Source organism: Salvelinus sp. IW2-2015, linkage group LG11 (genome assembly GCF_002910315.2).
Source record: "Salvelinus sp. IW2-2015 linkage group LG11, ASM291031v2, whole genome shotgun sequence".
NCBI classification, from domain to species: Eukaryota; Metazoa; Chordata; class Actinopteri; order Salmoniformes; family Salmonidae; genus Salvelinus; species Salvelinus sp. IW2-2015.
Window position 1 is genome coordinate 5,565,895 of NC_036851.1, and position 16,831 is coordinate 5,582,725.

At 42.7% G+C, this 16,831-nt stretch overlaps 1 protein-coding gene across 1 annotated transcript; it reads left to right on the forward strand.

The window, feature by feature from the left end:
- The first annotated feature begins 6,079 nt into the window (after positions 1 to 6,079).
- LOC111969688 (vesicular inhibitory amino acid transporter) lies at positions 6,080 to 9,458 on the forward strand. Its single transcript, XM_023995871.2, has 2 exons — positions 6,080 to 6,601; positions 8,024 to 9,458. Exons 1-2 carry the CDS (start codon positions 6,182 to 6,184, stop codon positions 9,209 to 9,211), a joined length of 1,608 nt encoding a protein of 535 aa, XP_023851639.1. The 5' UTR covers positions 6,080 to 6,181; the 3' UTR covers positions 9,212 to 9,458.
- Positions 9,459 to 16,831: the final 7,373 nt, after the last annotated feature.

The following is a 16,831-nucleotide window of genomic DNA, read 5'->3' on the forward strand; positions in this document are numbered from 1 at the left end:
ATTAGGACCATAATGAAAAAGCTCTTAGCGTTTACCACCGCGCCACCTGGATGCATCTCTGGGGTTGGTTTTCCTGACGGAGACAGAAGCATGTGAAGCGGTCAAATCTATATATATTGCCTATTTGTCTGAGATTGTAGGCCTAGGCTCCTACTCACTTTTCAATAAGTAGCCTTGTCTTTTTTTCCCCCATGCTGGTGTTCATTTAGTCAAGATGATAGACCTATATAGGTCGTTATATTATTTCATTGAAATAACACAACGTTTGTTATTTTTCTGTTTGGTTGTAGTAGGGGGTCTATGCATTTAATTGAAGTTGGCAATGTCATTTGGCTGAATATTGGCTAATCAATGAGATAATGCAGTCCCTGCCTACCTGTGATTGTGATGCTAATGTTATTGGATTCAGGAGAGAGAAAAGATCCCTGGATAGGCTAATTCCCTGCGCCGCGCGCGGTCCCCAGAGAGACCGAGTGTCTTTTCAGCTTCCCTTATTAATTGAAGTGTGTTATGTGTTCGTTTCTGCCTCGCTGGGCAGTCTATGATGGGACCACGTCAGTCAGTCAGTCAGCCAAGGGTTAAATGAAAGGACTAGGCTAAAGTAGGCCTAGGTAATGCACTCTCAGAGGCTCAATCTGCTGGACTATTTGAGACGTTTTTCTTAGGATATAAAATAGGTCAAAGGTGCTACACTCTTGGTGCTATGTAGAACCTGAAAGGGTTATTCGGCTGTCCCCATAGGAGCACCTTTTTGAAGAACCGTTTTTCGTTCCAGGTATGAGCCTTTTGGTTCCAGTTAGAACCCGTTTGAGATCCATGTAGAACCCTTTACAGGAGGGTTCTAAATGGAACCTGAGAGTTCCATTCAGAAGACCAAAAAGTGTTCTACCTGGAACAAAAAAAAAAGAGTATATTTTGGGGACAGCTGGAACCCTTTTTCGAAGAGTGTAGCCTTGAATGAAATCATTGGATCATATTACTACATACATCATGATGTTAGACCTCAATGGTGGTTATTGTTATATCATACAAACTTGATGTGACAAGGGGTAACCTACTTCTGTAAAATGGACACAGCTGACATCAAAACACAGGCATCAAAACGAAGCCGAGACTATGTGTAGCTCGTGAGAACTCATACATCTGTCGCCAGTATCAAGTCCCTATTCCCTTATATACCAATTGTTTTAGGCAAAGCATGAGCAAGATGCTCGCATCACCACGGCCTCAGTGACAGTGAGCGTTTTCATTTCTCTCCGCTGAGTATATTGTAGGAGACGTCTCCCAACACCATACATACTGATTCACGTGCCCGCAGCGCGTTCACAGAATAGTCACGGGTGGTTCACACACTTTATTATAGAATCTCTCTATCTGTCTCTCTCTCTCTCACACACACGCACCCTTGAGAAAAATATCGTATTTATGGAAATTATACGATTGTTATTTTATAAATGATTTCTGCCATTGCTTGCTATCATAGCCTACATGTCTTGGTTGGGTTGTGTTATAGTTCAACCGCAAATAAGAATATTTTACAAACATAATCTATTCAGTGGCTCCTATTGTGCCAATTAGTCATTTTGTGGTTTGTGGAGGAGGAGGAGGATGAGGAGGAGGAGGGGGGCATGAAGCCAAAGAACCAATTGTGCCAGTTCAGCCATGTGTGTAATGGGGAAAAGGACCGAGCAGACTGCTGCAGAGCCGAGGGTGATGCTGGGGTGGGAGGGGGACTAGAGACCCACCGGTGAGTGGATGTGAGAAAAGAGGCAGAAAAATCACAATGAGTTTTCGATTGACTTCACCATCATGCAAAAAAATATGACTTGTGAATATTTTTTTCCCCCATCCCCTGGTTAGGTCTATACAACACACAAAGGTGCTTAAAAAAACAATAGAGCGTCAACCCGGATTGGCTACGTGCGATATGAGACAAGCACTTCTCGGCTATCTTCACTTAATCTGTATTCTCAATGTGACAACAAATAGTGGAGAATCCTCCTGGGGACCTGACATCTTCACCCGTCATTGCCTTCAATGATAGGTGATAAACTGAGCAATGACTAGATAAAATCACTTTCGCCTACATGCAATTGAACAGAAAACCAGGAATATTTTCGAATAAATATTTTCGACAAAAAAACACACAAACACAGACGCCCACACACGCGCGCACACACACAACACACACACACACACACACAACACACACACACACACACACAGCACATCACACACACACATACACGCGCGCGTTAATATAGGAACATTTAATTGCTGATGATATTTATCAAGATTAAAATGGAATATTCTGTACATGTTGGTATAGCTGCAAAATAACTGCAGGGCCATATCTAAAGATTGAATGGTGGTGGGGGAAATCTGACAGTGAGACAACTCTCAGATTCCCTCGATCTCCATTTGCGAATTCCATTAACGCTAACTGATGAGTTTTGGGGTTTTGCACCTGCATAGACCTGCCATCACACAAAACGACAATACCACGATATTAAAGGTCCAATTCAGACGTTTTTTTCTCTATGTCAAATAATTTCTGGGTAACAATTAATTACCTTACTGTAATTGTTTTCAATTAAAAACGGTCAAAAATAAACAAAAATAGCTTCTTAGCAAAGAGCAATTTTTCAGACAAGAATTTTGCTAAGACTAGTGGTCTGAGTGGGGAGGGGAAAAGTGAAAACGAACTGCTATTAGCAGAGGTGTGGAACTCTCTTTCTTATTGGTCTATTAACTTATTTACTGCCTGCTGATGTCACCAGGTAGGCCAAAACTCCATCCCACCTATACAGGCTGAAATTTCACTTTTCAAACAGCTCTTACACTAAAAGAGCATGATCATAATTTTCACAATTTCACAGTATTATTCCAAACTCATAGTTTTGAAATATATAAAACATAGGAAAATCACGTTTTTGACTGCACTGGGCTTTTAATGTGGTCATGGAACATAATCGCACTTGACGCAATAATCATGATTTATGACATCATTGAGCTTTTCTTTTGGTGCAGGTGTAAACGTGTGTAAACAATTTTGTTTTGACAGTTTCACTTATATTCTTCGTAATAAAAATATAATACAAAAATATTATCTGCTAATTTCTTGAATGTAAAGAAAAAATTATATCGTTAATAAATAATAGGCTAATAAACAGTCGTTATTTGTAAGCAAGTCTTGCTGTAGGAATCGACCTTAAATTCAGCCCTGTAACCCCCCTTTCTTTTCGTGTCACGGTTGTTCTTTTCATTTTACAGGACATTCAATCAGACAGTCGTAAGTACAGATCAGAGGAGGTCTGGACGGGCTGATAACGCTGCCTGTGATTAACCCTTTCCCTCACTCTGGGGACCGCGTGTATATCTCTGCCTTCTCTCTCAGCAAAGCAGAAAATACCGTCTACGTTTGGCATTGTCATGTGTTAAACCCCCTTTCTCATATATTTTATGGAAAAAACTGTAAGCTACATTTTAAACCATAATTGTTGCAATTGAGATGGCATAATACGATTTAAATATGCATAAAATTGCCAATCACTGGTGGGATTTTTAACAATTGTTTTTCATAAGATATTTTAAAGGTATTTTCCTGAAAATTCCTGATGATGTTTGACGTTTTAGTGTAACCTATTTTTTTGGGGGGGGGATCAAGATGCACGTGGCTACTGGGCTGTAGGCTAAAATGCAATGTGAACATATTATTGTAAGCTGCTACATGGAGCCTTCAGTAGGTTTGTATTCCACTGAATATAGTCCAGCAGACAGACGACAAAAATAGGCTAAACCCCATCCATGCTTTCATTCAGCACTCAAACAACGACGTCGGTCAGTCGCTGTTTATCTGCGCGTGGTGCTGAACCTCAATCAGAGCATAAAGAAAGCACCAATTAAGTGGATAAAGACTAAAGCGCTCCAATCTCGTCGCCATAATTAGTCCTCTAACTGATGGATGGATGAATGGATTCTCCCAAGCCCAGAACAACATGAGGTTTTACATCTCAGAATATCAACAGTCACTCTGTTGAAAATAAGACATTTCTGAGGATTAAAAAAAAAAAAAAACACATGTCTATAGCTTGGAGCTAAGAGAGAAGCAATCGTCCTATGTTCCCACGGCAGAACGCCAAAAAGAGCTGTCAAATAATTTAAATGAAAGTCACCTAAATTACAAAGCATTTTCCAAATCAAATTGTACTTTTCATTCAGCGCCAAATAGGTTGAACGTAAACTAGGAATAGGCCTAGAAAACGAAACTCGTCCTAGGCATTAGAGTCTGTATCACGCTCTAACATGAACTCTTTATTTTGGCCCAGGGAAACACTGGAAGGCGGCACACGCAAACGTTCAGTGACGTGAAAAATGAAAAGCTGTCGGCGTGACTTGCTGTGGGCCTATAGTAAAAATGTAGATAGACATTTATCGCGCTCCTATTTGCAGGCTTCTGCGACGCCCGGTCCTTGCACACTGATAGCCTTACTTTTAAATGAACTTGGAATTACTATTTCTGGCAAGTTATTTGTTTATTATAATGAACACTATTACAAACTAGGCCTACATGTGGTTATTTATTAAATAGATGTGGTATAATATCTGAAAATGTGTGTTTTTAACAATAAAAAAATATACACTGTTTGGACTCCGCATGCAGGAGTAGTACTTTTACTTAATATTTATAGCCTAGTTAAAGGAAAATCCATGTCCACGTGTATAGCAATAAACCTGGAGATTATCCCATTGTTAAACCTGCAATCCCCTTCCACTGTTTGAACTTCCAACTCTTATCAATCTCAAATAAATAGTTTGCTCTGAAAAGCTATAGTTCTCCCAATCACAGGGTAAATGAAAAACACATTAAGGAGATGGCTTCATAAAAATATTATCTTGATGACGTACGTTACGGACACAATAAAACGTGGTATCGCCAATGCATTGATCCTGAAAATGCAGCGGTTTTAAACCTGATTTCGAAATGAATTATTGTCTCCGTTTTAGAAACAAAAACAATTATATAATTTTTCGACTTAGATATAGGCCTGTCAAGAAAACCGGTGTTCTTCTAACGAATGAAGAAGTTTTGGTGCGTAAAATGCAAGCCTAAGAAATAATGCAGAATTTAAATTTAAATCAATAGCAAAAAACATGTTTTTCTCTCTCGATTGGCTATATGGAATTAACTTCCACCTTACCACCGATAGCCTATTTTAAACAACGAATCAAGAAAATAAGCATTTTTCTTCATGAATAGACGAACAATAATTTGACATTCGATCCACATTAATCCCAGTAGGCTAGGCACATCAACTATCGTTGCCACTGAAGACACGCGCGTCCACTTGTCGTAAGAAAAACAACAACTAATGGTCAAGCAACAAATATTTGATCAAATTCTAGTCTGAAAGTTACATAACCCGGTCCAAAGAGATGTGTGTCTCCTTTCAGTTTCCACCTAGATCCTTTTATACACGTAACGTAATGCAAGACTCAAAGCCCCCAGAATGTAATTGGATGTTAGAATGAAGTTTTGTACAATACGGGGGTGGGGAGGGGACAAGGTACCGCAAGTACCTCCCCTAGAAATGCAGCAAATATCTCCCGTTTTCTTCCGTGGAGTGGCTACGCGCTCTGGGGGCTGGAGACTTGCTCCACGAAGCCGAGTCCTTGTATTGGCAGGCTGATGATGACACGTGCCTCCCCCGTGACACCCCCAGGCTACCGCGTACGGCACTGACCTCAGTAACCGCCAAGTAAAACCAACTGTGGCAGCGTTGCTGCAACCGTTATTATCAATAAACGAACTGAATATATTAAATTGCAACAATTTTGCGTAATCCTCTGCGCAATACATTTCCACCCCCTAAAAAAAATCGCGCGTCAAGTTCGGACGTTTTCGTAGCGCTAAAGACTAGAGCGCGGTCACAAGATGCGAAGACGGAGCGCCGACGTCTGAAGGTGAAATGAACCAGGGGATGATCAAGAACAGGAGTACTTTGATCAAGAAGTGGAGATAGCAACTTAAAAACCATCAGGGCTTTATAAAACCACCGTCCGTACTATAGCTTCGTTTTATTCATATCCAGAAACAGAGCCGCAATCTAGTTATTGACTATTTATTTTATTTGAACAACAACAAAAAATTGTCCCCGACTGGTAGACAGAGAAGGCAACAATGGCACATTTAATCCGAAGCAAGTTTCAAAATAAACTGTCAGATGCGGCCACCTCCGTGTCGAATAAATCCACGGCGAAGGTGAGCGGCATGATGGCCAGGATGGGCTTCCAGGCCGCCACAGACGAGGAGGGACTTGGCTTCGCCGCATGCGATGATTTGGATTACGACCACCGGCAAGGACTGCAGATGGACATAATGAAATCGGATGAAATGGGTGGTGGTGACACTGGAGAGGGGAGCGGAGAGGGTGGGATGGGTGGAGGAGAAGATGGAATGGCGGCTGGGGACAGCCACTACCAGAGAGATGGCACCGGACCTCCGCTCTCCGCTTCCAAAGCCTCAGGTCTGGGAGAAGAAGAAAAATCCCCGAAAATCACCGCGTGGGAAGCTGGCTGGAATGTCACGAATGCAATCCAGGTAAAGACGCATAATTAAAACAGCATGGCGCTTGCAGGTGTCCTATCCCACTCATTCATTCAACGATTACTTCGTGTTACCTGCCATATATAGGCTAGCCAAATGTTAATAAATGTAAGCCTGCATTGCTTTTCTTTCAGTTGTCACCAAATTGATTTCGAACACAAATCCCTCGTGAAAAGGCAAATAGAGGCTAAGGCATTCGATATTCCAACAGTCTCGTAAACCCAACCCTAGGCAACAGCAGTGACTGTGTTAAAGCCAGAACATCATTTTTTTGTGGGAGGTATCCAGGATGTCTCGAGACACTAATATTCCAAGGGTTCCTTTAAATACAATTTTTTTTTAATCCCCGAGCCCAATTCACACAAAAACAACCTTTTGATTTTGGATAAGGAGATGAATTGGGGTATTTGGAGATAATTGATGTGGTTTGGGAAGGTTATGAAAAAATGAAAAAAATAGGATAAACTACACACTGTTACAATAAGAAGTTAACCAATGCGAAAAAGGTCATGTTTTGTTGTATTTCATTATCTGAAGCCATACACATAGCCTAGAGAATAATTATGAAATATCTAGCATATAACACAAATATTCTAATTCCATGTACGCCCATAGACTTCCAGTTGACAAAGAAAATGACGCGTACTGATCTGTTGATGCGACTTTACGCACGAACTTGTCTCTGTTGAACTGGAGCGCATTCAAGCAGCAGTTAAACTATTCGAAAGGACCGAATCTCCCCTTCAGATCGACAGGTCACCTTCTAGATAGTCATTTCGTCAAGGTCATTTAGATACATAGCCTAAACTACGCCGCTCTGTGCTTTCCTCGATAGCCTATCATATACGTTATAGCTAGCCCATAGCTCATTTCATCGTTGCATTACGCACAGGCTATGCGTGTCTATCACCTTCAAAGGTGTACTAACGGGTCTGGGGCGACCGTTGAAATGTTAAAATGTACTTGACAGTGTATCTGTATGTGGCAAAAAAGTCCCAAGACAAGCGCCGTCCCATCATGCGTTATTAAAGCTATGATCAACATCATGACAGTCCCCATTTAATCAGGACGTGTCTCCACCCTATTGATGAGTACAAAAATCGCTGGAAAGGGCACGCTCACAGCTAAATGGAATGCCCACCAGAACCCACACCAACAAGCAAGCATGTCACCCATTGAATCATGCGCACACTACCTCATAATGCGTCATCCATGTAGGCCTACGTAAAGTGCTATAGTCATTCAACAAATGCTCCATTTTGTAAAATAATTGTTTAATTGGCAATCCTATATTTACGCCCACCCATCTCCGACCTGTTTAGTTATTATCAACAAATACCATGCTACATTTTGTAAACGTTTATCTTGAATTGATCTGGTTATTATGCCCATAAATAACTTCCTGTATGTTTTCAGGGGATGTTCGTTCTGGGTTTACCATACGCCATTCTCCACGGGGGATACCTCGGACTGTTTCTCATTATTTTCGCCGCCGTGGTGTGTTGCTACACGGGGAAAATCCTCATCGCCTGCCTGTACGAGGAGGACGAGGACGGCCAACTGGTGCGTGTAAGGGACTCCTACGTGGACATTGCAAACGCCTGTTGTCAACCGAGGTTTCCATCTTTAGGTGGCCATATCGTGAATGTAGCCCAGATCATCGAGCTGGTGATGACGTGCATCCTGTACGTGGTTGTGAGCGGAAACCTGATGTACAACAGCTTTCCCACCCTCCCCGTCTCACAGAAGTCCTGGGCCATCATGGCCACCGCCGCCTTGCTGCCCTGCGCCTTCCTTAAGAACCTCAAGTCCGTGTCAAAGTTCAGTTTGCTGTGCACTATCGCGCACTTCGTCATCAACATCCTGGTAATTGCCTACTGCCTCTCTAGAGCGCGCGACTGGGCCTGGGACAAAGTCAAATTCTACATCGATGTGAAGAAGTTCCCCATTTCTATTGGAATCATCGTGTTCAGTTACACGTCTCAGATTTTCCTTCCGTCACTCGAGGGGAACATGGTGAAGCCCAGCGAGTTCCACTGTATGATGAACTGGACCCACATCGCTGCATGCGTCCTCAAGGGCCTGTTCGCCCTTCTGGCCTACCTGACCTGGGCGGATGCCACCAAGGAGGTCATCACCGACAACCTGCCGTCAACCATCAGGGCTGTTGTGAACCTTTTCTTAGTGGCCAAAGCTTTACTGTCATACCCATTGCCATTCTTCGCTGCGGTTGAAGTATTGGAGAAATCCTTTTTCTGCGAACGAGAACGCACATGGTTCCCGGATTGCTATGGAGGCGATGGAAGACTGAAAGCATGGGGCCTCACTCTCAGATGCAGCCTTGTGGTGTTCACGTTGCTCATGGCCGTTTATGTACCGCATTTTGCTCTTCTCATGGGTCTGACCGGCAGCCTGACGGGCGCGGGGCTTTGCTTTCTGCTTCCCAGCCTCTTCCACCTCAAGCTACTATGGAGAAAGCTGCTATGGCACCACGTGTTCTTTGATGTCGCTATATTTGTAATAGGAGGCATATGCGCCATCTCTGGTTTCATCCACTCAATGGAGGGACTAGTAGAAGCTTACACGTATGGCATAGAAGATTAGCCAAGCCACTGTCTACTGGCTATCGATGTTATTGCACATCCCCTTGTAGTGTATAACTGAAATCCCCACTGAGCGCAGTCAGTGTATCCTTGCTTACAGAATTCATGCGAAATAAATGCGTGCACAGAATGCAGTGCAAGCATTCATTTGCGCTCACTCATTACACACACACACACACACACCCATCGGGACAGAGTCTAAATATGATATGGACAATTCAACTTGTAATGTATAAATATGAGAACAACATGCATATCCATATTTTTCAGCGGAGTGAAGGTTTACAATAGTTCAATCGACCTACACAAAATTGCAAAATGGGACATGTTTCTTCATCTCTCTGTGGTGGTTTCCCATCTTGAGAGACGTTTCATTTGAAAATGCAAGTATGTGGTTTTGGACGACAATTTGACGGCATCGTGACTAAACGGTATAAACAAAGTTGTGCGTTTGATATGATGGCACTTTCTTCGACATGATTTTCAATGTTTCAGTGGGCAGTGAATGTGATTATTAATTATTATTAACACATTGACATACTGTGATGTGGACCTATTATGATGTCAACTAATATAATGGCGATACATTATAGGCTATCAGCAAGGCAACATGAATATAATACATATTGTGAATGATGAAACAGTGTGTTAATGAATACTAGGAATATCCCAAATATCTTGGAGATTTATTTAGAAGTCATTTGTATTCTCTCCGAGCGCTATATTGAAACAGCATCAGTCATTATAAACAGCTACATTGAATGTATAATATTCAGACAAAAGAAAAGTATTGTGGAATTAGGAGGCGGAAAAGAAAACGTCCACAACCTGAGTAAGGAAAGACGTGTTTTGTAAATTTGAATAACCGTTAAAACACATGGTTAGGCCTAAACACATATCGCACAGGTTATGAAATTGGGAAGAAAAAAGACGGCAAAATGCCTGTGAAGTAATAGGCTGTGTCATTATCGTTTGAAGAAGCCCTCACAAGTCCGTCACTTGACCGATATTCGCCCCAGACAGAGGAAAATACTGCCACACGATAAAGATCGCCGTGGAATTCGGTCACTGTAAATTCGAATTTATCCCCTGATGTTTCATATTATAATGCATTTTACTTGTAAACTATACCTGCGAGATTAATTGAAATGATTCCATGTCCGGAATTAAGTGTCTGAATCATACAAATATGAAGAGATCATGAAAATAAGAAAATGTGCATAAAGACATTTTTCATTCTGCACAATCCAACGGTCCTGTGGAAATGTTATAAAACCGTATGTGTGGTGTATTGTGGTTTCAAAAAGATGGAATGTAAATCTCAAATCGTTATCATATATCGTGAAAATGAATATTAAAGAATAAAGAAATAAGTTCAATTATATCATATACATTTGTGTGGGTTTTATGTGATAAAAACGAAAAACCGTGAGAACATGTACACTGAACAAGAATATAAATGCAACATGTCAAGTGTTGGTCCCATGTTTCACGAGCTAAAATAAAAGATCCCAGAAATGTTACATACAAACAAAAAGCTTATTTCACTCAAATTGTGCACAAATTTGTTAACATCCCTGTTAGTGAGCATTTCTCATTTGCCAAGATAATCTATCCACCTGACAGGTGTGGCATTTCAAGATTAAAGCTGATTAAACAAAATTATCATTACACAGGTGTACCTTGTGCCGGGGACAATAAATGGCCACTCTAAAATTAGCAGTTTTGTCACACAATGCAATGCCACAGTTATGCTGTTATGCAACAGCTGACTGCAGGAATGTCCACCAGAGCTGTTGCCAGAGAATTGAATGTTCATTTCTCTACCATAAACCGCCTCCAATGTTGTTTTAGGGAATTTGGCAGTACGTCCAACAGGCCTCAGAACCGCAGACCTGCGGGATCGTCTGAGACCACCCACCTGGACAGCTGATGAAACTGAGGATTATTTCTGTCTCTAATAAAGCTCTTTTGTTGGGAAAAAGTAACTGGCTGGGCCTGGCTCCCCAGTGGGTGGACCTATGCCCTGTGGGTTTGCACAACCAAATAATTTCTGCACAAACAATCAGAAACCGTATCAGGGAAGCTCATCTGCGTGCGCGTCGTCCTCATCGGGGTCTTGACCTGACTGCAGTTCAGCATCTTAACCGACTTCAGTGGGCAAATGCTCACCTTCGATGGCCACTCACACGCTGGAGAAGTGTGCTCTACACGGCTCAATCCCGGTTTCAACTGTACTGGGCAGATGGCAAACAGGGTGTATGGCGTTGTGTGGGAGAGCAGTTTCCTGATGTCAATGTTGTGAACAGTGTGAGCCATGGTGCCAGTTGGGTTCTGCTATGGGCAGGCATAAGCTACAGACAACGAACACAATTGCATTTGATCAATTTGATGAAACAGAGATACCGTGATGAGATCCTGCAGCCCATTGTTCGTGCCATTCATCCTCCGGCGTTCACCTCACCTTTCAGCATGATAATGCACGATGATAATATAATAAAATATGGAAATTTGTTTGGTAGAATTATTTGAGAATTATTGCAGATATAAAATAATGATTCATGAAAATACATAGCATTTTTTTTGTTTGATGCGATTGATTAGGGTTATTCCTGTGTCATAAGAAGTCTAAATTACAGGAATTCTATGCAATTACATTCCAGACCAAAAAGGTAATGTCTGTCTGTCTGTCTCTGCGTGAGAGAGAGAGAGGGTGAGAGAGATCTAACAAGCTGCACTGCGAACCACAGTGAGAGCAGGTGCACAAGTCACGTGCCATAATTATTACCATTTGCTTCTATGTTGGTCAATTTTAGCCAGTAGTTGTCTATGAATGACTGTAGCCTATGTAATTTTTTGCTAATGCTTGGAATAGCCTAGCTTTATAGATCTAAAATGTTGTTTAGTATATAAAGAAACAAAAGGGTATAGGACAGAGGTATTCCAGGCAGGTCACCCGCGATACAGGTCCGTATTTGATGCTCATCCCTGTCTGAAAACATCGGGGAGATTACGTGGAAACCGGTCAATAGGAGCGCTGTTACCTTCAACTCGGTTTTGGTTTCACTAAGGCGCTGTGGACTGGTATGGCGGATGTGCATAAGCACATGCGCTGATTCAAAGGTTGCGTGTTATTTTTGATATTTTTTGTTTTAAGCCTATGCCAAGCCTATGCCAAAATTCGGAGTTAATACTAAAACTTAACCTCAACGTTTGGAACAAGTTAGAAATGTGACATATGGAAAACATGGATGAACATCTAATTCTGACGCGAGACAGAGCTTGTAGGCTATTCAACCTGGGGATCACGCAAATATGTGTCACGATCGTTGGTTGAATTAATGGACCAAGGCGAAGCGTGCATAGAGTTCCACATGTTTATTGGATGAAACTCACAGAAAACAATAAAGCGCAAACCGAAACGTGAAACTAATGTAGTGCTAACAGGCAACTAGACATAGACAAGATCCCACAAAGACCCAGTGCGAAAGGGCTGCCTAAATATGATCCCCAATCAGAGACGATAGACAGCTGCCTCTGATTGGGAACCATACCAGGCCAACATAGAAAGGAAAAAACTAGACTACCCACCCTAGTCACACCCTGACCTAACCAAAATAGAGAATAAAAAAGGATCTCTAAGGTCAGGGCGTGACAATATGTTTGTCCCCCAAAAAAATTCCCATTGTTTCTGTCAACTTTATTTCTCAACTCCTAATAGTGAGCAAATTACAGTCATTGGAGCTAATTACACTCACTGGAGTATCAGACACAGGCTTTGAAAAGCACCCATGACTAGACCTACCAGTTGCTGCAAGTGCTGCTGGCTACTGGTAAGCTTTCTTGACATGGTCATTTGTTTAGCCAACACATGGCTAACCTTTGTTTAACCATAGCTAAACAGCTGCTATTAGCGAAAATGTGTCTGGAGTTATCTTTCTAGTTAATATGCCATGTTAGAGTTTACACTTCTTCCCGTTATACACTGGACAGAAATATAAACGCAACATGCAACAATTTCAAAGATTCTACCGAGTTACAGTTCATATAAGGAAATCAGTCAATGAAAATAAATTCATTAGGCCCAAGTCTATGGATTTCACATGACTAGGAATACAGATATGCATCTGTTGGTCACAGATACCGTAAAAAAAAAGGTAGGGGCGTGGATCAGACAACCAGTCAGTATCTGGTGTGACCATCATTTGCCTCATGCAGTGTGACACATCTCCTTCGCATAGTTGATCAGGCTGTTGATTGTGGCCTGTGGAATGTTGTCCCACTCCTCTTCAATGGCTGTACGAAGTTGCTGGATATTAGCGGGAAGTGGAATACGCTGTCGTACATGTTGATCCAGAGCATCCCAAACATGCTCAACGAGTGACATGTCTGGTGAGTATACAGACCATGGAAGAACTGGGACATTTTCAGCTTCCAGGAATTGTGTACAGATCCTTGTGACATGGGGCCGTGCATTATCATGTTGAAACAGGAGGTCATGGAGGCAGATGAATGGCACGACAATGGGCCCCAGGGCCCCAGGATCTCATCACAGTATCTCTGTGCATTCAAATTGCCATTGATAAAATGTCATTAAAGTTTAAAGTTTTAATGTCACATGCACAAGTACAGTGAAATGCCTTTCTTGCGAACTCAAAATACAACAATGCAATAATCAATAACAATGTACTACTATAAAAAACACATGAGAAATAAGAATAAGAAATACACAATAAAGTGAGTAAGTAAGCATACTATATACAGGAAATATTTTAAAAGTCAGTTCCAATACCATATTTACATGTGCAGGGATACTGGAGTGATGAGGTAGATATGTTTAGGGGTAATGTGACTAGGCAACAGGATATAAGATAAGTGTAGCAGAAGCTTGCATGTGAGTGGGTGTGCGGGTGCGTAGAGTCAGTATAAATGCATGTGCATATTATGTGTGAGTGAGCAAATGATGGAGTGTTTGTGTTGGAGTAACAGTGTGTGTGAGTGTATAGGGCCCTGTGAGTGTGCATAGAGACATTATTGAAATAAAAATTCAATAAAGATACAAGGTAAACTCGATCCATGTAGCTTTTTTGTTGGCTATTTATCAGTCGTATTGCTTGGGAATAGAATCTGTTCAAGAGCCTGTTGGTTTCAGACTTGATGCACCGGTACCTCTTGCAGAACGGCAGCAGAGAAAATAGTCTATGGCTTGGGTGGTTAGGGCCTTTGACGATTTTCCGGGCCTTCTTTTCACATTGTCTGATAGAGGTCCTAGATGGCATGGAGCTTGGCCCCAGTGATGTACTGGCCTGTCCGCACAACTCTCTGTAGCGCCATGCAACCGAGGATGGTGCTATTGCCATACCAAGCATCTGATGCAGCCAGTCATAATGCTCTCAATGGTACAGCTATAGAACTTTTTCAACCTCCTGAGGGGGAAGAGGCACTGTCTCGCTTTCTTCACGACTGTGCGTGTGTGTTTGGACCATTTAAAGACTTTAGTGATTTGGACACAGAGGAACTTGAAGCTGTCTACCTGCTCCACTGCTGCTCCGACCTCATCCCTGTAGGCTGACTCATTGTAGCCTGTGATCAGGCCTACCACCGTTGTGTTGTCAGCGAACTTGATAATGGTGTTGGAGTCGTGCATGGCCACACACTCGTGGGTGAACAGGGAGTACAGGAGGGGACTAACCACACACCCCTGTGGAACTCCTGTGTTAAGGGTCAGCGTGATGGAGGTAATGTTGCCTACCTTCACCACCTGGGGTCGGCCCATCAGGAAGTCCAGTATCCAATTAGAGAGGGAGGTGTTCAGACCCAGAGTGCTAAGCTTGGTGACGAGCTAGGAGGGGATAATGTTGTTGAACGCAGAGTTGTAGTCAACGAACAACATTGTCACATATATATTCTTCTTATCTAGGTGGGTGCAGGCAGTGTGGAGAAAAACGTGCAGATAACAGACTGGGACAAGGAGAGTTTGAAAATTACAGTGAATATGCCTGCCAGCTGTTCTGCTCATGTTCTGAGAAAGCGCCCTGGAATACCAACGGGGCCCGCGGCCTTGCGGATTTTGACCTGATTAAAACACCATTTTCACATCGGCCTCACGTGACTGGGTGTTGTTGTTGTCAAAGCATGCATGAAATGCGTTGATTCTGGTAGAGAGGCGTCGTTGGGCAGATCATGTCTGGGTCTTCCTTTGTAATCCATAATGGACTATAGCCACCCTATATTGTCCTTTTGCTCATTTGATGACTCTGTGGAGGTCATAGCGGGCCTTCTTGTACTTATTCCTGTCTTCGGCCGTAGCATCAGGGTTGTCTATAATAGCTCTGTGTGCGATAGCCCTGCTCTTTAGTTTAGCACCAACCTCGGTGTTAATCCAGGGCTTTTGATTGGGGAAACAGCGAACAATCACTGTTGGCCCAACAACGCCAATGCATTTTCTAATGAAGCCGGTGACGGAGGTGGTTAGCTCGTCAACGTTATCGGCGGAGTCTTGAAACATATTCCAATCAGTGCTAGCAAAGCAGTCCTGCAGCATACCCTCTGATTCTGGTGACCATTTCTCAACGGAGCGAATCGCGGGTACTTCCTGTTTCAGATTCTGCTTGTAATCAGGAGTCATGATCTGATTTGCCGAAGGGCGGACGAGGGAGGGCCTTGTATGCTTGCTAGAATAGCAGTGGTCTAGGACTTTATCACCCTTATTGGCATTGGAGACGTGTTGACGGAAGTTGGGCGTAGTGACACCGGCAACCAGAAAGTCAGCCTCTGGGTGTAGGGTTTCCTGCTTGTTTATAGCCTTGTACAGTTCGTTAAGCGCCAGCTTGTTATTTTTATTGTCCGGAGGTGGAATGTATACAGCAATCACATTAACAGCTGAAAACTGACTCGGGAGGTAGAAGGGCCGGCATTTGACCATCAGGTATTCCAAGACGGGTGAACAGTGGGTTGACACATGAACCGCGCTGGAATTAGCACACCAGTTGGAGTTGATGAAGAGGTAAACCCCTCCCCCTCGATTTCCAAGACTCCACTGTCCTATCAACCCTGTGAATGGAGAATCCATCGAGTTGAATAGCAGTATCTTGTCTGAGAGCCATGTTTCTGAAAAGCAGTTCCGAGAGTCCCGTTGGTAGCAAATCCGCAATCGGAGGTCATCCATCTTATTATCAAGTGACTGTACATTAGCCAGTAGAATGGAGGGAAGAGGTGGCCAGTTTTCCCTTCGCCTTAATCTCACCAGGATCCCCCCTATCTTGTCTATGTAATGCCGGCGTTTCCTCTTGGGCAGCCCAAAAATTGGGTTGGAATTACAGAGAGAGCCCAGGGAGTCGAAATAGAAGCCGTAATTGGGGTAAGTAACTGCCGATCTGACGTTCCGGAGTTCTTGTCGGTTATAAGAAATAATAGCGGATGTATTTCGGGAAAATAGAGTATAAATAGACAACAAAATAATTACAAAATAGCAAAGTCGGGTCGTTGATTACAAAACAGTAGCCATCCAGTTCGTTGTCCGTAGCTTATGTCTGTCCATACGATAACCCCACCGCCACCATGGGGCATTCTGTTCACAACGTCACCCACACGACGCCATACACACGTCTGCCCAGTACAG